Genomic DNA, 22898 nt, shown 5'->3' on the forward strand with positions numbered 1-22898 from the left:
GGTCCTGGGGCTGGGGCCACATTTAGGGAGGAGGAGGCAGTCTCGTGAGGCCTTGCATCAAGCTGAGAGAGGTAGGTGTACAGGTGGAGTTTTTCGTGGGGGTGGGTGGAGTTGGGGTTGGGGGGGCCAGGCTGGTGTTCAGCCCAGGAGAGAAGAATGAGGCCTGGCCGCCCCAGCCCCAGCCCCTCCACGTCCCAGGACCCTGGATGAGCCAGCTCCTTCCCCGGACCTCAGAACCTCCAGCCCCACCTCGGCCTCGGACACTAACCTGCACCGGCCCCCTCCTGCCCTACACCTTGTCGGTCCCCTGGGGCGGGTCCCAGCACAGTGGGACCAGCACTCACCTGGCGGAGTGTGGCATCCACCAAAGCCCCCGGGTCTCTGGCCAGTGCCATCCTGGGGTGAGTGCCCTTGCGCCCTGTCCCGGGGAAGGTGCCCCGTGCCCTGTTCTGGAGCAGGTGCCCCAGTGCTGTCCTGGGACAGGTGCCCCTTGAGCACTGTCCTCAGGACACAGAATCCGTAAATCAAGTCATGATTCTGTAATTTTCCCCCAGCAGAATGTGCCCATTTCAATAATTACAGCATTTGTGATCCACTTAGAAAACATGATATTTTTAACGTGAACACTTAAGAAACAATCCGTTCCACACCCATCTATCCAAATGGCTCCGATTTTGAATAATTCTTTTGAAATGGAGTCTAAATATATACAAATAGATGTTTCTGAAATGTCATGTATTCTGAATACATTTGCATGGGAAGCGGCTTCTGAGGAGTGGGGTGGGGGCTGGGCAGCTTCGGGGGGGGGTGGTGGGGAAGGAGGGTACCGGTGGGTCAGAGGGCAGGGGCGGAGGGGCCAAGCTCCCGGCCGAGAGAGGGCACAGAGCTGTGTGGGCTGGGGGCACGGGGTCTGGCCCAGGAGTCCAGCCCCCTCACTGGGAGGCCCTGGGCCAGTCACTGCCCTTCCCTGGGCTGCGTCCTCACCCGGACCACCAGGCCCAGTACTCGAGGCCTTGGGTGTCAGCAACGGTCCCTGGAGGCGAGGGCGGGGGCTGCCCTTGGTCCCACCGAGTCCCAAGCCCAGCACCTGATGCCCCGATGCCCTCGCCCCCCTCAGCCTCCATCCTGCTTTCCCTTCTCTTGGCTCCCTTCTCCCCAGTGAGCCCATGGCTGCTGGAGACAGGTTTCCAGGACCCCCACTTGGCCCTTCTGGACCGCTGTGACACAGGACAGCAGGACTCAGAGGCTGAGGGCAGCGTCAGGTCAGGCATAGAGGCCTCCAGCTGCCCTGGACCCCTGAAGAGGCTCTGGCTTTAGTGAGCACCCACCAGACGCAGGCCCTGCTGGCCTGGGTCACCGGCCGCCTGTGCAGGGGCCCGCCCTAGAATTCGAGGCCGAGGTGTGCAGAGATGCACCATCCGGGTCCAGGCGGGCGTCCACCTTCAGAGAAGCCATGAGGGGTGGTATCGCCCCTCCTGTCACACGAGGAAGCAGGCTCAGAGCAGGAGTCTTGGAGGGAAGGGCGGGCCGCCCTGGAGCCTCATCCAGGCCCTTTCCGGGCGGGGAGAGCCAGGTGGAGGCCGGAGGGGAGCAGGTTGGGGGGCCCGGCCTGCCGGCTGGAGGCCTGACACCCCACTTCGTGGCAGCTCCGTGGGCAAGTGTCCTCAGTTCCTCGGGGAGTGTCTGGGCGGCGTCACTAGGTCACCGGGGGACCCCCAGACCCCGCCCCTGGTGCTGGTCGGGCAGCTGGGGAGTGGGCAGAGCAGCCTTCCCGCGCTGCCCCGGGGTCCTCTCACCCCACAGTCCCGCCTGCCTGGCTGCTCCCTGGCCCGGCTCTGGGAGGCGGGCCCCGCCCCTCGCGCAGCCTGCAGGTGCAGGGGGCAGGGCCTGGAGAGCTTGGGGGACTTGCCCCTCCCCCCAGGCCTTCCCCCCCCCAGCCTGTCCCGGGGGCGTGTTCTCTGCTCTCGGAGGATCGTGTCAGTTGTGCGGAGTTTCCTTCTGTTCCTGCACAGACTCACAGACTCTGGTTCTTGGAATTGCTTTTTTTGTTCGCTTTGTTTTCCGTCCCTTGTGATGACCGTGCTCCCCGCTGTGTGGGGTCCTTACGCGGTGCTGTATCTAAGGCTGCGGCACCGAAATGCTGCTTAGAAGGGTGCGCGCGCGCGTTGGGGCTTCACCTAGTGTGAGCTGGCCCGTGACCTTTATTGGGGCGCACAGAGGCCAGGGGTGCGTGGGGTATTCCCAGAGCCTGGCCCGTGGGCCTTTGGAGAAAGCTCTCCCAGGTTCCGGCCGGCCAGCCGCTACTGTGATCACAGCTTTGGCTCCCTCCACTGGGCCTGGAGTCCCAGAGAATTGCAGGGGTGGGGAGGAGGGAGCCTGGGAGTCTCTCCGCTCACCCTCCCCTGCTTCTGAGGCTGGCTCCGGCCTTGCTTCTCACCTGACTGCGCACCTCTGCAGGCCCTGAAGCCCCTCTCCCCTCAGCCGGGCCCGCCCGCCCCCTCCAGCGCTGCCGCCTCAGTCCCTGTGCTGGGGGTACACCCTGTTCCCTCATTTTAGCGGAAGGGGGAGCAGGCGGAGGGTGGCGGCACCTGCGTGTGTGCCCCCTGGACTGATGACCCAGCGTCCGTCCTCTCTCAGCGTGGACACGGAACCTGTGGAGGCCTGAGGGCGGCGGCAGGGCCCCACGTGGGCACAGCCGGTCCCCTCCCCTTGGTCCTCTGGCTTCCGCTAAGCCCTGCCCAGGTCAGGGCAGCAGTCGGCCAAACACGCTCCCACCTGCAGTGTCCTAGTGGGAGGAAACGGGCCGAGCTGGCGCAGAAGCAGCAGGTTTTGTGTGGGAGGAAGCACGGGCTGGGGGAGGGCATCCTGGAGGTGGCGGTGCCGGCCTGGGTTTTGCCGATGGAGCAGGAGTTCTCTGAGTGACGCCCGGTAGGCAGAGGAGGAGCCGCGGAGCAAGGCCCTCCCGAACTAACTTAGACTCCACCCACCCCTGTAACTTAGACTCCACCCTCTCCCTGTAACTTAGACTCCACCCTCTCCCTGTCTCCACCCACCCCTGTAACTTAGACTCCACCCCTCCGCCCCCTAGGAGGCCCGAGCAGGCCTGGCAGGGGCCGCATTCCCCCAGCTGTTACTGCACAGGAGCTTTTGATCGCACAGCTGACACTAATTGGGCCCCCATCAAGAGCGTAATTCATAATTTGGGTTAATTGGCCCCCCACTGTCAGCCCCATCAGCTCCTTCAATGCAGGGCTGTCATTTAAGAGTGATTAGTCACAGTGGCTCCTTGGAGTGTGAGGCAGCCAAGCGGAGGCAGGACCCAGACCCCACTTGGGCATGAAGGCAGGGCTGGGGTCCCTGTCCCCTGTGGTGTCTTCTCCCTGCCCTTTCCTTCCTGTCTGGTCCCCGGACAGCTTTGTCCCAAAACCACACTGAGGGGCTGGGAGAGCGTTCCCCAGCTTCGGTGTTTGCATCTCTGAAACGGGCTGTCCTGAGCGTCGTGGCCGGTGTGTGGTGACCAGTGCCATCCCTAGGAGGACGGAGACGGGCAGCCATCAGGACAGGGGGACTCTGTGTCTTGGAAGTCTGGTCACTGGGGGCCTCGTGACAGCCCCTTGGGTATTGGACATGGGTAGAGGGCTGGGGGACTCCACCCTTGCTCCCAGAGAGTGACCTGTGGCCCCTTGCTGTGGGGGCTCCCCACCTCTGGGCAGTGAGGGCTTTGGGGAGACCTGGGCAGAGGAGGAAGGGACAGCTCTTCTCTGGCAAGGGTGCCCACGGCTGGGCTGGGTGAGGCTGAGAATTGGCTCCGCCCCTGAGCTCTCCATCAGGAGGCCACTCTCCAGGGTCAGCAAGGAAATGGCTCCAGGTCTGTTCAGTTAATCACCACAGATGGGGCAGCTGAAAGGCCAGCGTTCACTGTTCCATAGTCTGGAGACCAGAAGTTCAAGGTCAAGGTGTCAGCAAGATCAGCTCTTTCTAAATTAATTTTTTCTTTTTTTTTTTTTTTTTTAAATTCTTTTTTAAATTTTTTTTTCAACGTTTTTTTTTTATATTTATTTTTGGGACAGAGAGAGACAGAGCATGAACGGGGGAGGGGCAGAGAGAGGGAGACACAGAATCGGAAACAGGCTCCAGGCTCCGAGCCATCAGCCCAGAGCCCGACGCGGGGCTCGAACTCACGGACCGCGAGATCGTGACCTGGCTGAAGTCGGACGCTTAACCGACTGCGCCACCCAGGCGCCCCTAAATTAATTTTTTAAAAGATTTTTTTAGGTTTACTTATTTATTTTGAGAGAGAGAGAGAGCATGTGCAAGTGAGTGGGGAGGGGCAGAGAGAGAGAGAGGGAGAGAGAGACTCCCAAGTAGGTTCCATCCTATCAGCACAGAGCCCAACTTGGGACTCGATCCCACAAACCATGAGATCATGAGCTGAGATTGAGAGTCGGACACTCAACCCACTGAGCCAGCCAGGCGCCCCTAAGATTTAATTTTTGAGTGATGTCTATACCCAACATGGGCTTGAACCCATAACTCCGAGATCAAGAGTCACATGCTCTATGGACTGAGCCAGCCAGGCGCCCCGGGGCTGGCTCTTTCTGAGGGCTGTGAGGGCGAATCTGTTCCAGGCCCCTCTCCTTAGCCGGTAGACAGACAGCCGTCCCCGTGTTCACACGGCGTTCTCCCTGTGGACCTGGGTCCAAATTGCCCGTCTTACGAGGACACCAGTCATGATACATCAGTGCCCACCCGATGACCTCGCTTTAACGACATCACCTCCATAAAGGCCCCGTCTCCAAGTAAGGCCCCGTTCTGAGGTCCTGGGGGCTAGGACTTTAGCATATCCTTTTAGGGGGACACAGCTCAGCCCGTGCCACCAGATCGCCCAGGTCAGTGCTGTGGCATCACTGTTGGCACTTTCCCTCTAACCACTGAAGGGCTTGCTGTAGATGAGGGTGCTTCCCCAGCACAGCGAAATGGGGGGCTCATGGGGGGCTGTTCTGAGGTCCCAGCCATCCGCCCACTCAGCAGCCCTTGCCTGGGTCCAGGGCCCTCCTCCAGCCTTTAAAAATGGCCCGAGCTTGGCGCCTTGTGTGGCCTCCTCCCCTTTCAGAGTCAGCGATATTCAATGGGAAAACCCTCCCACCTCCTTAAGGAAGTCTCTCCATGCTTTACTGGAAGGTCACCAGGGAGCCAGAGAGGTCAGCCCATCAGGTGACCCATGCCCTGCCCTCCGCCCCTCATCTTGCTGCTGGACGCTGAACTGAGGTGACATCTTCAGCTCCTGGCCTGTGGCCCCCTCAGGAGTTGGTGCCTCTGCACAAGGCTCCCTCCCTGCAGGGGAGGCGGCAGGTGCTGGGGGCTGGAGCAGAGGTGGCTGGGGGTGGGGCTCTGCCTCCTGCCAGGAGGGGAGCTGCAGGTTGGGTCTGCAGAGCTCCTCATCAAAGGACTGCCTCTGCCTCCACCATATGTCCTAGCCTGGGCTTCTGGCAGCCCCTGGGCCCTGCCTGTCACGGTCCCACCTGCCTCTTCCCCTTGAAGTCAGTGGAGAGACCCTGTGGCAGTTTGCTGGTGGGGTAGAGAGGGGACTGGAAGGGGCCAGGCTTGGTGGAGGCTGCTGTAGGTTTGGAAGGTGCCAAGGAGTCACTTGTCCCCCCAATCTTCTCCAGGTGATCTCTCCTGCCTCTCTGGGGATCCTTCTCCACCCTAGCCCAGTCCCTTTGGCTGTTCCTGTGTCTCCCAGCTTCTCCGCCTCCCTTCCCTGCCTCAGTGAGGTGGAGGGTTGGAGGGTAGAGGTGGAGAGACAGGTCTGAGTGCAGATCACATCCAAGGAGGCATTTGGCTGCCATCCAGGACAAGGTCATGGTCTGGGAAGGTTGATCTGGGCCCAGGCAGAGCAGGTGTGGACACAACCCTGGCAGATGGTGAGCATGAGGCCATGCAGGGTCCCGTTGGCTGGGCTCTGCCCGGGCTGCACAGATGGGGTAGCCAGACACCGGAGCCTCCGGGAGGCCAGCGACATGCCCTAGGTCAGGCAGTCAGGCTGTGATGTGAGGACGGCGCTTGAAGCCAGCCCTTCCTGACCCCAGGTGCTGTGCTCCATACGGCACATCGCCTCCCTTGGGGGCTCCCAGATCCGTGCGGGTGATGAAGCATGTAACCGGTTCCATGCGTAAGCTTCCTTTAGGGGCCGGATGCGTGTGGAGGGTCAGACCTCGGGGCATCCCATCTGTGGGGGGCGTGCAGTGCTTAAGAGCTGGCTGCGTCGCTGGAGGCCAGATTAGAATCCTGACCCTGCAGCTCACAAGCCGGTGGCTTTGGGCAGGCTACTTCACCTGTCTGAGCTATCATCTGCAGACCAGGGTGTTGACAGGGCACCCTCTGAGCTCTGGGTGAGGATAGTGTGAACAAATCCACACAGCCTGCTGTCGGCACCACGCAAGGCTCGGGAAAGGGCAGCTGTCCTGCCGATGAGGACGGTGCCTGTGCGTCTGCACCACGGACAGAGACACCAGGGTCCTCAGCCCAGGCGCTGTCCTGGGTCCTGGACTGCTCCTTGGCTCAGGTTCTCTTTCCCTGCTAGCAGGGCTGTGGGTTTCTCTGTCCTCCCACCCCCGGCTCTTAGCAACTAGAGGTCTGTTTCTCATTTACTCTGGGCCTCCCGGCCCCTCCTTGCCTCCTTCCCACACACAGTTGGCATGTGACTCGTGACAACAGCTGGGGGCAGGGAGACCTGAGCCTCAGATCTGTATGCACCGTCTTGGAGCCCTGGGGGAGGTCACCTAACCTCTCTGTGACTGTGTGGTGGCCTAGAACCTGGGGTAGTAATACTGACTCAAGGCTGGGAAGCAGAGCTGTTCAGATGATGGCTGATCTTCAAATGGTGTGTGCGTCCCTTCCAAAGTAGAATGACACCGAGGCAGCTTGAAGGAGCTAAATACCCATCCAACACCCAGCAGACCCCCCCTGCCACCCTACAGTGGGACTGGACCCTCACCCCAAAACTCATTGTGGACACCATCCCCTCCAAATCCAAGTTCAGTCACACCTACTCCAAGAAGCCCCCTGACTCCCCTCGTCACCACCAATTCCTCCCCTCACTCATGGCTGAGTTTCTGTGCCTCACCCCCACCCCCACCTATAGCCATTTTGAGAAAGATGGACAGAGGGTGGGTGGATGGGTGTATAAGTGCATGGATAGGGAGTTGGGTGGATGTATGGGTGGGTAGATGGGTGAATGGATAGGCTGATGGGTAGATGAGTAGGTAGGTGGGTGGATGGATGGAAGATTGGATGCATAAGTGGGTGGGTGGGTAGATGGATGGAGGGATGGATGGATGGATGGATGGGCAGATGGATGGGTGGAAGGATGGGTGGATGGGTGGAATCAATGGATGGATAAATGAATGGACAGCCAGAGCATCCACCTGATGACCCAGATGGGCAACCTGGGGGACTCATCCTTGACTTACTTATCTCACTTCCCTTGCATACTCAGTCACAACCAGGTGATTCTGAGGATTCCTCTCCTGGTCTTGCCTCTGTCCCCTCTGATCCTCCCTTTTCTCTCCAGACACCTTCCCTTCCACGGAGCAGCCTTCCTTGTGACCAGTCTTCATGGTTCTTCTCCACTTTCCAACCCACCTTCTCCATTTGCTTCCCAAGTGGCCTCTTCACTACACTCTCTCCCTGCTTAAAATTCTTCACTGTCTTATGTGCTGTCCCTGGATTTGCTGCCCAAACCCCTGTACAATCTGCAGGCCCATCCCATCTGTCTCCCTTGCCTTCCTACCTTCCCTACCCACACTGGCCACTTGGTGACCTACCAGATCATTTTAAGCCCCCATTTGCCCTGGGTTCTCCCTTGGTCCCTTGCCTTCCACCTCCTGGCCTTCCTGGAGAGTCCCCACCCCTCCTCCAGGACCCAGATAAAGTATCTTTTCTTCCAGAAGCCTCCCAACCCTCATCCACCCATGAGTCCCCAGCACAGATCTGTGTGTCTCCCTCTCCATGAGGACTTCGCTGGTGGGGCCCAGAACCTGTTCAATTAATAGTAACCACAAGAATAGACAGGAATAAGAATATCTGGTGAGGGCTACATTCTGTACTTCCCATGCCTCATCTTAATTAAGGCTTTCAAATGTCCCCCCTGGAGTCAGGGGCATCAACCTGTGCTTATAAAGAAAACAAGGTTCGAAGAAGGGCTGTGGCTAAGGACTCTTCCCCTCCCGAGCTAAAGGGGGCCAACTGGACATTACATCGAGGCCTGGCTGCCTCCTTCCCTTTGGGCCTGGCTCCAGGGCCAGCCCAAAGCCTGTGTGCCAGCTCAGGGCAGAGCGCCTGGCAAGGGACAGGCTCTTCCTGGCCCACAGCCCGAAGCAGGCACGTACCAAATGCCCCCAGGATGGGAGGCTGAGTTACAGGTCACCATAACAACCTCTCTCCCTCTCACTGTCTCTGTCTCTGTCTCTCTGTCTCCCAGCTCCAGAGACGCAAGATCAAGTGCTGCTTCCTGTCGGCTGGAGTCACTGTCCTACTGGTCATCATCCTCATCACTGCCACCTCTATCCGAAAGTAATGCCACCGACGGTGAGTGTCCCAGCTGCCCCCACGCCATCTGGCCCTCTACCGTTCCGCTCATCTGTGCATCCATCCAGCCTCCTCTGTGCCAGGCGTGGGTTTGGCCCCGGTGACCCAGCAGGGGATGTGGCAGGTGGGGGCCCCCTCCCTGGAGCCCACAGCCGTGGGGGCGGCTGACCCAAAGCTCCCTTCATATAGGCACCGACTTCGAAGGGTCCCGACTGTCAGTTCCCCTGGGCCGGCCAGCGAGCAGAGCATGCTGGGAAGTGCAGCGGGCGGGTGCCAGGACCCTGGCGGGGGTGCTGGACAGTGGAGAGCAGGTGCTGGGCCTGTCCTGGGGCTGGGCAGGAGCTGGAGCGGATGGGAGACTGAGACGGGGCATGGGACGCGGCCGCAGCGACAGTGGGAGCCGGCACGGCGTGCTGAGCAGGTGTCTGGCTTCTCTGTGGCTGCGAAACAGATTGGCTTAGAGCTTAGTGGCTAAAAACAGCAATAAACACTTACTATCTTACAGGTTCTGTGGGTCAGGAATATGGAAGCTCTGCTCAGGGTCTCTCCTGAGGGTGCAGGCAGATGTGGGCTGGGGCTGCACCCAGATCACTGGGGATCCGTCTGTGGGGCCCCAGCTTCCTCCCAGGCACCTCTGTGTGGCTCCTGCAGACGTGGGTCATAGCTTCAGACAGCAAGATGTCCCCCAGGCCCCCTCTGTCCTGCTGCCCTGCCAAGCCTCTTCCGCCCCTTCTGAGCTCGGCACACGAGGGGCCCAGCACATGAGGGGCAGGATGATCCGGTTGGAATCTGGCTCCCCCAGAGCGAGGGGTCCCAGGGAGGCAGGCAGATGCCGCACCTAGTCACTTCTGCGGCACCCTACCACTCCCTCGGGGCCGGCCCCGCGGGTGTGAGGGGCGCCTCACTGGGCATGACTCCAGGGAGGGCGGACCAGGGGGTCACCCCGGAGGCTGGCTTTTGTATCCAGGCCGCTGCAGAGGCTTTGCACTTTAGAAGGGTCCTTCTGGCTGCAGGGAGGGGGTGGGTGGAGGGGGGCAATGGTGCAAAGGGACGTCTGTCTCCTCAGGGCACCGTGGTGTCCAGCACCTGGGCCCAGCTCTGGGACGCTGCGGGTGCTGGGCGGGGGTTTCAGGGAGGAACAAGCAGACCCCACTGGGCTCCATAGCCTCCCTCAGTGTCCCCCCCAGTCATTGTCCCCATGATCCCCATCACAGCCTACGGCAGTGTCTGTGGCGGGCAGCAGGTGAGGGGGGGCTGCAGGGTGCTCTGTGGGCAGTCAGTACAGCCCAGAGCCCTCAGGGTCCCGCATCCAGACTTGTCTTAGAAGTCCTGCTGTCTCCAGGTGCCTGGGTGGCTCAGTTGGTTGAGCGACTAACTTTGGCTCAGGTCATGATCTCGTGGCTCATGAGTTCAAGCCCCACGTTGGGCTCTGTGCTGACAGCTCAGAGCCTGGAGCCTGCTTTGGATTCTGGGTCTCCCTCTCTCTCTGCGCCCCCCCCCCCCCATGCACACGCACTTTCTCCCTCCCTCTCTCTCTCTCTCTCTCTCTCTGAAAAATAAATAAACATTAAAAACAAAAAAAAACGAGTGCCGCTCTCTCATTGAGAGCCACCCCAACAAGGCAGGAGTGAGGAGCCCTGGCAGCCCAGAGCCCTGTCCTGGCGGGCAGTCTCTGATTGGGTCACACTGTCCCTACGGCTGGGCTGGGATGCAGGCAGCCAGAACAAGGAGGGGTGGGGGTGGAGAGGGAGACCCGTTTGCTGTCAGCCTGCAGGGACCGGTCCTCCTGGTGCCCCGAGCTGGGCAGGGTCCAACCCTGGCTGAACCCTGGGGCCAAGGGAGCCCCAGAGTCAGAAGCTCTTGGCTTTCCCCGGGAGCATGCTGTGTGCGAACCGGCCCTGGCGCCCGGTACTCGGCTTATCCCTGGATCTGCTGCAGAACTTCCCGATGACACACGGCAGCCCCGCGCGGACTGGCTCCCCCGGGGTCCCTTCGCTGCTGAAGTTTTGGGCCCACAGAGAGAATTCCTGCTTGGGTGGTGGGACTATGGGAGGGGCCTGCTCTCCAGGTGAGGTCGGCAGCTTGCCTCAAGTAGCAGGCTGGGTGGGGTGCGACCCTCGAGGGGGCAGAGGCCTTGGAGCCCCGCGAAGGGGGGGCCGGGGCCCAGGCAGCCTCCCTGCCCCGCCCTCGTGGCTGCCCTGGTGGGGACTGTCATCCTCCTGGGCACCTGGGGAGCCGGTGCCTCCCGCCCCCCGACCCGGGAGGTCCCCAGCTGGGACTCAGGAGCAGTGGGCCTGTCCCCGGCCCCCTCCTGCTGGGGTCCACAGCTGGTGCCCCTTGGCTGGAGGTGTGGGGGCCTGGGCAGAACAGGAAGCATCTTCCCCTGGAGGCCTTGTGGACACGGGCATCCAGACTTTGGCCTCCACGCTGTGGGAGAGCATTTCCTGTTGTTTTAAGTCACTCCATTTGCGGTCACGTGTGACCACAGCCCCAGGACACTGCCAGAGCTCCACTTGTGTGACACCTGAGGCTGGCAGGCATGTTACCCACGGGATGGACGCCCCTCAGCACTGGTGCCCCATTCTGCTGGGGACACCGGCCCGTCCTCAGGGCTTGCCCTCGGTCACGCAAAGCCTGGGCCCCTCGTGTGCCGAGCTCAGAAGGGGCGGAAGAGGCTTGGCAAGGCAGCAGGACAGAGGGGGCCTGGGGGACATCTTGCTGTCTGAAGCCATGACCCACGTCTGCAGGAGCCACACAGAGGTGCCTGGGAGGAAGCTGGGGCCCCACAGACGGATGCCCAGTGATCTGGAGGCGAGGCGAGGCGGGGCTGTAAGGGCCAGACCCTCCCCTCGCTCCTCCTCCAGGGCTGGGTCTCTGATTCCTGCCAGCACACCCTCTCTCCCCTTCAGATTCCACCCCCCCTTCCCTTCTGGGGCTGGGGAACAGTCGAGGCCACCCAGCCGCTTCCCCACTCTGCACCCTGGAGCCCGTTCCTCGGCCAAGGGTCCCCGCGGGCCACGCAGGGACACATCGGCTCAGGTGTGCCAGCCGGGCCAGAAGAGGGGCCGGGCACCCCGGACGCTGTCTGTGAGCAGCCGGCCGGGGCTGCAGGGTCTCGCTGGGGGCCGCGGAGGCCGCCTTCCGGCTCGGGTCCCAGAGAAGCGGGCCTGGGGAGGCTGCCCTCTTTCCCTCGCCGCCCCACCGAGCTGCTCTGAGGACGAAGGCAGCTAAATATAAACAGCACTCTGAGGAAGGAAGAGGCTTGATGCAAATGCTGGGGTATGATTTCCTCAGAGAACAGCAGTCTCTGGGGGAGGAGCTCGGCTCCCCGACTTGGAAGAAGTCCCCCCACATGACGGCCGGGTGCACGTGCCCGTTTCTGTGCGACGGGTGAGACCCTGCCATCCGGGCAGCTCCAAGGGGGCAGAGGAGCCCGCACAACCGACGTCACACCGCGGTCTGGGTCACCCCCTGTGCACCCCCACCGTGGCTCAGCTCTTTCCCATTTACCGAGGGCCTTGCACATCCAGCTCGCACCCGGTCCTCATGGGGCCTGAGGGACGAGTCAGGAGGGGGAGCTCACTCGGGTGGGAACAGCGGCTGCCACCAAGCCGGCATCCGGGGGGACAAGTGCCAGGAGGCTCCACAGCGGGGAAGGTGCCCCCAGAGTCCCCGCACTCAATTTATGTAAGCGTGAAGGCTGGTCTGGGACTGAGTCGGGGCTCCGGGTGTGACCAGAGTGTAGACTGAGTCTGTGGTCAGGACTGGGCTTCCTTGGCCCTGGCAGGCAAGTGGGAAAACACAGTGGGACAAGCCCACGTGCCCATTCTCCCTAAGTCTCCTGGCCTCGAGCCCCGATGCCCCTGTCGGAACCCCCTTTCCCGCCCAGGAAAGTGCAACTGTTTCCAGAAGCATGTCCAAGCCTGGTCATTTGGTGAGGAGGCCTCACACTGGAGATGAAGTTCGGGGTCAGGCTCGCATGTTGGACCTGGAAGAGGAAGTTAGGGTAACTCTGGGTCCCCAGCACTGCCCACAGCACTGACGTGCCCAGAGATGGCCACAGCTCCCCCCCCGGCAGCCCAGCTGGGACTCCTTCGGGCCCAGGGGGCAGAGGGCTCTGGCTGCAGGCGCATCCTGTGTCCCTCGTTCCCCGGCTGCAGTGGGCACACAGTAGCCGTCTGAACAGACCGGGCGGACGGGCTCCCGGTGCGCCACTGTCCAGATCTTGGCTGTGGAACCTCGTAGAAGCAGGGGAGTCCTTGGGCTCCGGGGAGCCCCCCACCCCACCGCCCTCCTGAGCACGCACGGCTGCAGCGGCCGAGCCCAGGACCGCTTTTCGTGTTGGACTTTGGTTGCCGTGGACTGTCCGTGGGTCCCTGTGGGATGTGAGGCGTCTGTGGTCGCCGGCCAAGTGCAGCACCCGGGGCAGAATGGGTGAGTGAAGGTGTAGAGGGCCAGCAGAGCGCTGACGGGTGCCTGTCCTGGGTCCCAGGCTCCCTGCTGGAGTCACAGGCTGGGCTTCGAGGGACAGAAGATGACAGTATCTAGGCAACAATCAATGGAGTATTTTTCATGAGCACAAAAAATTTAAGGGGCTAAATGGAGGCTTCTAGCACGTCATGTTTTTAATGTTTTCTGAAAGCTGTGAAATATCGACCAAAAGACATCGATTTCCATTTGGGACACGTGTAGCCTGGATTTTTATGTCCATGCTTCTCTGCTGTGCATACACGCATGTGTGTTTTCACGTGTGTCTGCATGTGTCTGCGTGTGTGCATGTTTCCATACGTGTGTGGTCAGGAAAGACCTTTCCCTGCCCGGCCCCGCTCCCCGAAGCTGTAATTTGAATAAGGGCCTGAGTGTGTCATCCTGGGAGGGCAGGACACAGCAGTGGCTCTGTTTTCTGCTCATCAAGCGCTTAGTAGGAGCTTTGCCCGGGGATTGTCTCACTTCATCCGCAGCCTTATCAAGGAGGTGCTGGTGTATCCTTGTTCAGACGAGTGAACTGAGGTGCAGGCCGATGGAGGGCCGTTCCCGGAAGTGGGCAACATGGGGGAGGGGATGCTCATGCGCCGTTGGGACTGTTAGAGAAACCCATGCCCGGAGGTGAAATGCAGCCCCAGGCCACACAGCTGGGCGTGCCATGGCCAGGCCTCCGACCCGGTCTACGTGCCCCTGAGGTGGGTCCAGGGTCCGCATGTGTGTTCTGGGTGGCTCCAGATGGCTCAGTGGTGACCGCTCGTGGTCGGGGCATGGTCGCTCGTGGTGGCACCTTTCATCCCCAAAGTTTGGGAGATGAATTGGATGAACTCTCTGTGCTGAGCCAAAGTCCCGAGAGTCCAGTCGCCGGGGATCTGGTGGCTTTGGGCCTCCCTGCTGCTCTGCCTGAGCCTGTAAGCACGCCGGCCAAGGTTGGCCCAGGCCTGGGACGCTGGAGGCTTCCTTGGGTGTCCTGGGGGCTCTGTGGGGGTTTACACGTGGAAATCTCTCCTCTGGGGCCCAGGTCCTGCCTCCCAGAGCTCCCGGTCACAGGGCAGATGGGACAGAGACCAGTAAGAAGGCTGGAAGCAGAGCTGAGGAACAGAAGGGGGCGGTGGGCTTCACCATGGCCCTGATCTCAGCCTCGGTTTCTTCTTCTGTGAAATGGGGGCATACTTTTTGGGGTCACGGTGAGCATTAGTGATGAAAGCCTGCTGGGCGCCTGGCCCGGAGGGGGTCTGCACTCCATGATGGTGGCTGTTTTCACTGTCCCCATCATTGCTACCACAGTGAATCGTATCGCTGTTACTACACACCTGCTCTGCTTTATGGAGGTGCGACAAAGCTGGCCTTTTCCCTCCCATGTTCCCGTGTGGCTCTCCAGCCAGCAGGGCCATATCTTGCTCTCTCTGTTGCCTAGGACAGGGCTCAGAGCCACCTAGAGGTTGGTGATGTGTCCATGTGGTTCGGTAACTACCCCAGTCCCTCCCTGTTGGCCAGCTGCAGGTGGCGCTCAGATCTAGCCCCACCCTGAGGAGCTCACAGCCTCAGGGAGAGGGAGGCCCTTGAGGTGTGAACTGCCAGGAGCACAGTGGAAGCCGTAATGGGGGCAGTGCTGCCGGAGGGCTTCCTGGAGGAGGCGGCTCTTGAAAGCAGAGTATCGAGAGGTGGGTATAGGCTCCTCTGTCAGCCCAGGAGGAGGGCACTCCAGGCCCAGGGCACAGCCCAGGCAGAGGTGTGGCGGCAGAGTGGGTGGAGCACTGAGGCAAGGGCTGGGTGGGGCCGGATTGTGCAGGGCCTTGAGTAGGAGAGAGGTGGCAGGTGGAGAGGCCGAGAGGCCAGAGGCTCCCTGGGGCACTTGTCTGGAGCCGTTCTTTCCTAGTGGGCCTGAGGGAGCCATAACAGACGCCAGACCCCCTCCCTTTGCATGTGGTTGCCCCGCCCCTTGGCACTCCCACCGCGGCCGGGCAGATGGCCATATGAGGAGGGCAGGACTGAAGCAGCCAGTGGAAACGGCTCTTGGCCAGAAAAAAGAGGAAAAAAATAGAAAGAAAAGCATGAGCGTGCTGGTGGCCGGCACAGAAGGCGGCAAGTGTGTGAGTGGCGCGGGAGGTGTTGACGGACATGATGCAGTTTGTCAGCCAGCATGGAGAGGGGGTGGCATCTTACCAGACCCAGCCTGGGATCTACGGCCGGAACAGCTGCCCCGTGGTCCCTGGGTGGGACTCGGCAGGACGGCGGGACCATGGGACACAGTTGGGGCCGCTGGCGGGTTGGCCAGTTTCCCGCTGCAGGTGGGGTGCTGCATGGGCAGGCGGGTGCTGGAGCTGGTGGACCCGGCCGGGTCTGGGGGCGGGGCTGGCCTGGGACGAATCTGGGGGCGTGGCTGAGGGAGGGGCTGGGCTGACAGGCGGGACTGGTGGCCGGACTGGCCTGCGATTGGAGCTGTGGGCGGGGCGGGGCGGGGCGGGTCTAGACCTGGGGGCGGGGCCGGGGCTGGAGGGCCGTAACTGGTCTGGGAGTGGAGTCAAAGGACCTGGGCCAAACCCTTCCGGCTTTCCAACCTTGCGCCTTGGGTAGGTGGCGCGTGGAGTCCGAGGTTCCTCCTCTTTCGGCCCGGGACACTCAGACCTCGCTGGGGTGTTTTATACGGCTTGGGTGAAGCCATGGGTGCCCTTGGTGCACGCAGCTGGTGCACACATTTGGTGCGTTTCCTCCCCCCTCCCTACGTCCTGTCTTGCTCTGGGCCTTGGCCTGACCCCTTCTTCTCTGTACAGCCCCATCTCGAGCGAACTGTCCCCAGACTGGCCACTGACCTGCCCCCACCATGTAGCTCCCCAGAGTGGGGATTCGAGTTCCCCTGCTGAGCCCTGAAACCTCGGCCTGGGTAACATCCCCCAGACCTGAGCTGCCAGGCCCCTGTCCCAGTCACAGGGAGGGAGTGTGAGCCCTGTGGGCCACCCCACCCTCATTCCTGGAAAGAGGGTCCGACTTAGCCCCTGCCATCTATCTCTCCACCCTACCTCCCTTCATCCCCAGCTCCCATTGGCCTCAGATTTGGTGTCCACGACTCCTGGCTCTGGGCCAGCGTCCCTCCACTGGGCCACGCCCTCCTTGCAGTGACCACGGTCGCTACAAACACACAGCAGCCTGAGGGCTGTGCCAGGGCACTGGGCCCTCAGTGAGCAGGAGGGTGGGAGCAAGAGTTTGTAGCCACACCTGATGGGTGTTGGCTGAGTCTCTGAGGGGCTCATCCAGGGCAGGAAGAAGGTCAGAGCCAGGCCTGACCCCATGCCCACCTCGGCCTTGGGGCAGAGTTCAGGGTCAGCCCTCCCAGCCAGCCACGCAGGCATTGCTGTGTCCCTTGCTCACCAGGTGGCAGGAGACACGGGCTTGCCTGCCCCAGGACATCTGCTGTTTCCCCGAGGAACACCCAGCAGCAGATGAGGGAGGGAGGAGCCCTCCCCTTCACTGGGGAGGTATGAGCCCCCTGCCGGAAGCAGGGCACGACGACCCGAGGACCCGATTGAGGAAAGACCTTGTCTGTGATGGTGGGATGGCCCTGGGTTTGAGTCCCCGCCTACTGTTCCCACTAAGCCTCTGAACTTCGTGGGACATTGGCGTCAGGTGTGAAATGAACCAGTCTCTCCCTTAGAGCAGGTCTGCGGGGACATGGGAGTGCCTGATCACTTTCCTCCTCCCGTCTTCCTCATCCTGCTTCTCTGGGCTGTGGCCTCCAGCGCAAAGCAGAAGGAGACGGGATTCTGCCTTCAGGGCCCCTTTAGACGCAGGGATTCTGGCCCCACCGAAGGGAAGACACTTGGGCGGGAGCATCCTTGGCCCATCCTGACAGACAAAAGAGGGTTTTCTGAAGAAAAGGATGCTTCGGGGGGACCCAGGAGGACCCCCGCTGGGCAGAGTCGGCCAAACCAGCTGCAGGTGGCAAGCCCCTCCTCTTGTGCCATCTCCCTGCTCGAAGCAGGCAGTTTTGCTTCTGGGTGCTTCTCAGCAATTGCAATAATAAATTGAATAATTAAGCTAAATCCACAGAAGAGAATTAAATATTAATCTCTAATAAGCTATTCAGAGAGTGTCACCAGCAAGGACCACTAGAATATGTATGCCCCAGGGTGCTCCCCGCCAGGCCCCCAGGAACCCCCTTCCCGGGGCGGGACTGACCCTCACGGGCCTCGGTCCAGGAGGGAGACAGTGTGCTAGCCCGGATGTGCTGTCACGCCCTGGCCACACTCTGACAGGAAGCTGGCAGGCCCATGAGGCTGGCATCGGGCCATCGGCAGGAGGAGGTCCCACAGGGTCTGGGTGGCACCTCCCTGGCAGCCGAGGCCCCTCGTCGCGGGAGGGCAGCAGCACCATTTGGCGGAGTGGTTCGTGGACGAGAGAGGGACGCACCTGAAGGACATTGACGGTGACCTGAGAGGTGGGGACTGTCCCCACCAGGACCCTGGTGAGCCAGGCCAGGGCTCTGCGTGACACCTGTGCTCCAGGCCTCTCAGCCATCACCACGCAGCGGGGGGGAGCTTACGGGTGGCCTGGCCTCAGCCGGTCAGAGGGCATGCTCCACGGTACGTGCGGGGCATGACCTGGACACTCTGAGCCCTGACCCTGGTCACGCCTTGAGCCCTGACTCCGGTCACATGACGAAGCTGGTCCCGAACCTCTTTTTAAGAGATGAGAAAGCTCAGACCGTGACAATTGTGTTCGGCTGCAGCAAAAAGCCAGTGATGGTGGAGAAGGTAGGCAGGCCCGGGGCCCGTTTTGGAGGGCGGTGAATGCAGCCCAAGGGACCGGTCTCAGTCCAGTGTCGTTGGGGCACTGAGGGTGTTTGGAGCCGGGCAGAGCCGTGGGAGGGGTGGTGGGGCTGTGTGGATGTGCTGGCCCCGTGATGGTGGCCCCTGCCCAGGAGACTGGGGCTGAGTGGGAGGGCCCGGGCTGGAAGAGGGGGTGCGCCGTGCCTGGGGCAGGGGGAGCAGAGGGGCGGGCGCCGCGAGCGGTGGGTCCCCAGGAGGGCCTGCCTGGGGCCGGTGCAGCCTGTGCCGGATCCAGCCAGGCCCTGCTCCCTCGGCCGGGGCCGGAGGCTGCTGGGACTACTGCCTCAGGCTCACATTCCATTGGGCCCTTCGGCCTTCAGCTAGGCCCCAGCTGGCTCCGCACCCGAATTCAGCCCCGGGGCTCTGTGTCCGCGCCCTGATCCCCCAGGCGCGGTCGGGGGCCGCGCAGCAGTGGGCACCGAGAGGCCCCAGGCAGAGCTCAGCCAGTCGACACCCCCGCCATAATCGCCAGATTCAGCCGACTCAAAAGAGCTCGGTTAAATGTGAACTTCCGATCAAGAACAAACCATCTGCTGGTGTGAGTGTGCCCCGTGCAACGTTTGGGACGTTCTTGCACTAATGCAAGCGTTCACCGCTCCCGCGACACGGAGGCTGGCGTCCTGCATGTTGCCCGCCCACGCGGCAGGGCCCTCGGCCCCTCCCGGGGCTCCTGGCAGCTGGCGTCCCGGGTACAGGAGAGGTTGAGAAGTCACCACAGGAGCCAGTGAGCAGGGGTGAGGCGCAGGGAGGAGGTGTGGAGGGGGCGGAGGAGGAGGTGGTGCCTAACTTTTCCTCTGAGCGTCCTGGCAGGTCAGGGCTTGGATTCAGCGGGGTCCCAGCTCCGCCCCCCCCCCAGGCTGGGTCCCCACCCTACAGGCTCTTTTTAGGATAAATGAGCAAATCCAGGGGAACCCCTAGCGTGTGACAGGCGCTTGGGAAGTAAGTGTGGTCTGTTGTGATCGCGGGGCTCGGGGCATTTGCGGGGCCTGCGAAGGCCTGTGGCAGAGGCGGGGGCCCGCGGGGGCCGGCCAGGGGGGCCGGTGCCAGCAGGCCTGCCCCGCGTGCCGCCCGCCTGTGCGTTTTGTGTCTCAGCCGACAACCATGCAAAAGAGCGTCAGCGCCCGTTCCAGAGCCAGGACCACCCGCCAGGAGTGCGGGCTGAGTCGGGAGATGGGCCCGGGACCCCAGCCCCGCAGGTTCCTTAGGCCCCGTGGGGAAAACACAGATTTCCCTTGTCTTGCGGATTTTCTGGTGCCTCCCCTCCCACACCCTCCGGAGTGTGCAGGGCGAGGAGAGGGGAGGAGTATGGGGTGGGGTGGGGTGGCGGGCACAGGTGTGGGGGCTGGGCAGGCCCTGGCTCCGCACCTGAAGGGGGCTCCCCGCTGCCTGAACAGGGGGCAGCCTGCAGGACGGTGCTGGCCTCCACCTTGCGGAGCAGCCTCCTGACCACCCGGAGCCTTGAACCTCTTGAGCCCCGGGCTAGCTCAGGGCCAATGCGGGTTTGTGGGGTCGGGTGAGAGGCCCCTCAGGCCCCTTCCGTCCATCCATAGGCACTGGAAGTGAAGATGCTCTCCCGGGAGCTGGGAGGAGCGGCCTCTGCCCTCTGCCTAGGCCGGTGTGGGCCTCACTGGTGGGACAGGGGTCTGGGAGACAGGGGCTGGGCTCAGTGCTCCAGGGCGGAAGGCAGGGGGGCTTGGAGGGCCAGAGAGCAGGCCTGGACCCTGCCACCCACTGTCCCTGCCCCCACTCAGCCACTGGGGGTCAGCCAGGTGGGAGGAGTGAAGCTGGGAGCCCAGGCATCTGGCTCCTGGGGCTGGAGGGCCCCACCATCATGGAGCATGGCCTATGGAGTTGCCTGCGGCAGGTGCTCTGTTTTCCTCGACCTTGGCCCCAAGTCCTGTGACCTGGCATTCCCGACGTCCCCGCGGTCCCTGGCCCTCGGCCACACGCTCCGGTGACACGGCGGGTGGCACAGCTAGTGAGGGACACCCCCGAGCCCTCCCTGGGCCGGGCAGGGACCGTCCAGTTTACTAGGAGCCCTGTCGCTCTCTGCCCAGTGCCAGTTTGGGCAGCTTCTTTGTGTGCATCCACGGGCTCCCTGTGGACTTTGCCTGCGAGTCTGCCGGGTCACCCCAGAGTGTGTGTGGCCCAGGGACGCGGGCACATTTGCTGCTTGGGAGGAGAATCGAATTCAACCTGAGGGGTCAGTGAAAACGTGCACCCGTTTTCAAGATGCGGTGAGTGGGCTGCCCAAGGACAGCAGCTGGGAGGGGCTCCCTGACCCCTCCTGTGCCGACCAGCCCCCGCCCCCTCTCCGCGGGGACGTGCATGAGCCAGAGGAGGGACACAGGACAGGGAAGTTTGTATCTGAGGTGGCTACGGAGAAGGTGGCCGCGCGTGAGGGTTCTCTGAGAGTTGACAGGCAACACGGGGCAGAAACAGAAGCAGGGTGTGCGGGGGTGCCCGGGGAGGGGTGGCTCTGGGGGGCCCCAGCCAAGGGAACAGGTGTACGGGGCCACCGACCGGGGAGGGGGAGGGGCAGCCTGGAGAGGGACAAGCCCCAGCCCCCTGAGAGCAGATGCCCTGCTGGCAGTGCAGGTCCCAGAGGCCCCTCTAGGACCCCAGCCCAGGGGCCACCTGCAGCCCAGCTGTTCAGGAAGAGCCTGGGCGTCACCTGACCCGCCCCGCCCCCGCCTCGCCCCTGTCCCTTCTGTGGTCCACCCAAATCCCGTGTGCTGGTGCTTCTCAACGGTGTCCATCTATGTGGCTTGTGACTGAGGCTCTGTCCGAGGGGGGACTTGGCTGGGCACCTGGGGGCTGGGGACACACTGCCATGGTGCCGCGCTGGGGTCCTGGGGCCAGGAGGCACCTAGAAGACCTGGGAACGGGGTGGGTCCCCCCTGAGACACCCCCCACCCCCATCCGGCACGAGGCCACTCAGCTGCAGGTGCCCCCACGCCCAGAGGCAGGCAGGGGGCTGGGGTAGCGTTGCTGACTCCAGGACGGGCCAGCCGGGCCCCAGCCCTCCGGGAAGGTCCCCGGAGCCACGAAGCCAGCCTGAGGGGTGCCAGCTGAGACCTCCTCAGTTTGTCACGGAGGAAACCAGGCTCGGGAGGCGTGGCCTGCACCCGGCTCTCGGGACAGGGCCTGCCTGGGCCCAGCTCGTGCTGGGGACCTCCTGTGGCTGGGCCCCGGGGTCAGGGGACAGGGGGTGCACCTCCTGACCTCGGGGCTGGGGGTGAGGCTGCTCGTGGTTTTCAGCAGGGTGCTCAGGGCCGCCCGTCAAGAGGGTGACGTTTGAAGAGCTGACCAGTATCTCAGGGAAAAGCATTCCAGATGGAAGGAACGGCATGTAACCACCGGGAGGTGGAGGTGACCCCAGGCAGGGCCCCGGCAGAGAGCCCAGTCTGTGGGCTGGGACACAAGGTAGGGGCGGTCCTTCCCGAGGCCCGGCGCCTCCGGACCCTCCCCAGGCCTGAGGAGTCCTGTGGAGGGACGTGGGAGCCGGCATGTCACGGGAGGATGCTGGAGAGGCCCCCCTGTCTGACCCGGGGCCCGAGCGTGATGGGCAGGCAGGGGGGCCTCTGTCCGGTGTCCACTTATGTTCCGGGCAGCCCGCTTTCTGGTGGGCTCACCACCCAGAGAGACTCACAGAGGTCGCGGAGCTCCGTCCCCTCCTCCCCGGCCCAGCTGCAGCCCTGGAGAAATGGGCAGGGTTCCCCGGTTCCCAGGAGCTGGGGTTGTTGGTGGGTCCCCAGGCACGTGCACAAAGGGCAGCGGAGTCGGGGGCTCAGGCAGGCCCGGGGGTGAGGACGGGGCGAGCGGGGTGGAGGGCAGCCTGACCTGGCCGGGAGAGTCCGTGCTGGCAGCCGTGGTCCCCGGCAGTCACTGGCTGGCTTCTGATCCGTGAAATAGAGACCTGTCCTCGGGGCGGGGGGCACCCTCCTGGGGCAAACCCGAGGCTGGCAGGTGGGGAGGGTCACCAGGGTGGACTTGCTGCCTCAGGCCTTTCTGCCCAGCCCCCAGCCCCCCCTGCCCCGCCCCAGGTGAGCCGGAAGGGGGGCCCCACCTGACTTTGTGGGGGAGCTGTGGGCTCCCCGAGGAAGGGGCCGTGGTGGAGAGAGCCAGGGGGGAGCCAGCGCCCCCCCTCCCTCCCATCCTGCCCCCAGGCCTCCTCCCCATGCTTGAGCCCCCACTTTCCCAGCTGGGAGTTGATGGAGTCTGTTTTGCAGATCGATGCTGTGACCTGGCCTACGGGGACCCTGGAGAGCTCGCCACCTGCCTGCCTCCCTCCAGGGCACTACCGGACATCTCTACTCCGACCTCTGGCCGGGCCTGGCCTAATAAACCGCCCGCTTCGCTGGCCGTGGCGCTGCTGGCCCCGGTCTACGTCCTTTCCGGCTCCGGGGCCCCTGGGGACGGACCCTGGGCTGCAGTGGGCAGGAGAGGCCGTGGCCGGAGTGGGAGTGTGTGTGGTTGTGTGTGTGTGTGTGTCGTGAGTGTGCTCCAGGCGGCTTGGTGACAGGGGTGTGAAACCCGGGTGGCTGGACCGGGGCTGCCCCTCCCCCCACAGCAGGGACCCAGCCCCTCCCTGGACCTCGGTGTCCTCACCCCGGAAGCAGTGGCCGGGGGGGTGGGGGTGGTTGGGGGTGGGATGCAGCCCTGAAGCGCCTCCTGCTCCCTAGCTAGAAGCTTCTCTGTCTGCGGGCATCCCGCTGAAGGGCAGGGCGTGGAGAAGGGGGCAGGGAGTGGGGGAGGCACCCCTAAATAAGAGGGGCTGGAGCCAGAGAGGCCCCTGGGAGAGGGCAAGAGGCAGCTCCTCTCACGGTGGGGAGTGGGTGCCGCGGGGGAGGGACTGAGGGCCCCACGGCACAGCGCAGGGTCAGCAGCGCTCTTCCGGAGCCCCTGCCCAGCTCAGGACCTCACGGAGGGAGGGGGTGTGTGGCCGCCCACCAGATGCCCCGGGTAAGCCCACCTGGGAGGCACATTCCAGAAAGGCCT

At 63.0% G+C, this 22898-nt stretch overlaps 1 protein-coding gene across 3 annotated transcripts in view; it reads left to right on the plus strand.

The window, feature by feature from the left end:
* The window catches only part of TSNARE1 (t-SNARE domain containing 1), a 154033-nt gene extending 131758 nt beyond the window's left edge, over nucleotides 1-22275 (plus strand). For 2 of the 3 annotated variants that reach the window (XM_045453501.1, XM_045453499.1), the window contains 2 exons: nucleotides 8483-8589; nucleotides 22130-22275. In XM_045453501.1, coding sequence (XP_045309457.1) covers nucleotides 8483-8578 — 96 coding nt within the window. In that variant the 3' untranslated portion in view covers nucleotides 8579-8589; nucleotides 22130-22275. Of the gene's footprint in view, nucleotides 1-8482; nucleotides 8590-22129 lie in introns of those variants that run through there. The other variant, XR_006706129.1, reaches the window with a different exon arrangement.
* Nucleotides 22276-22898: the final 623 nt, after the last annotated feature.

This window comes from Leopardus geoffroyi, chromosome C3 (genome assembly GCF_018350155.1).
Source record: "Leopardus geoffroyi isolate Oge1 chromosome C3, O.geoffroyi_Oge1_pat1.0, whole genome shotgun sequence".
NCBI lineage: Eukaryota > Metazoa > Chordata > Mammalia > Carnivora > Felidae > Leopardus > Leopardus geoffroyi.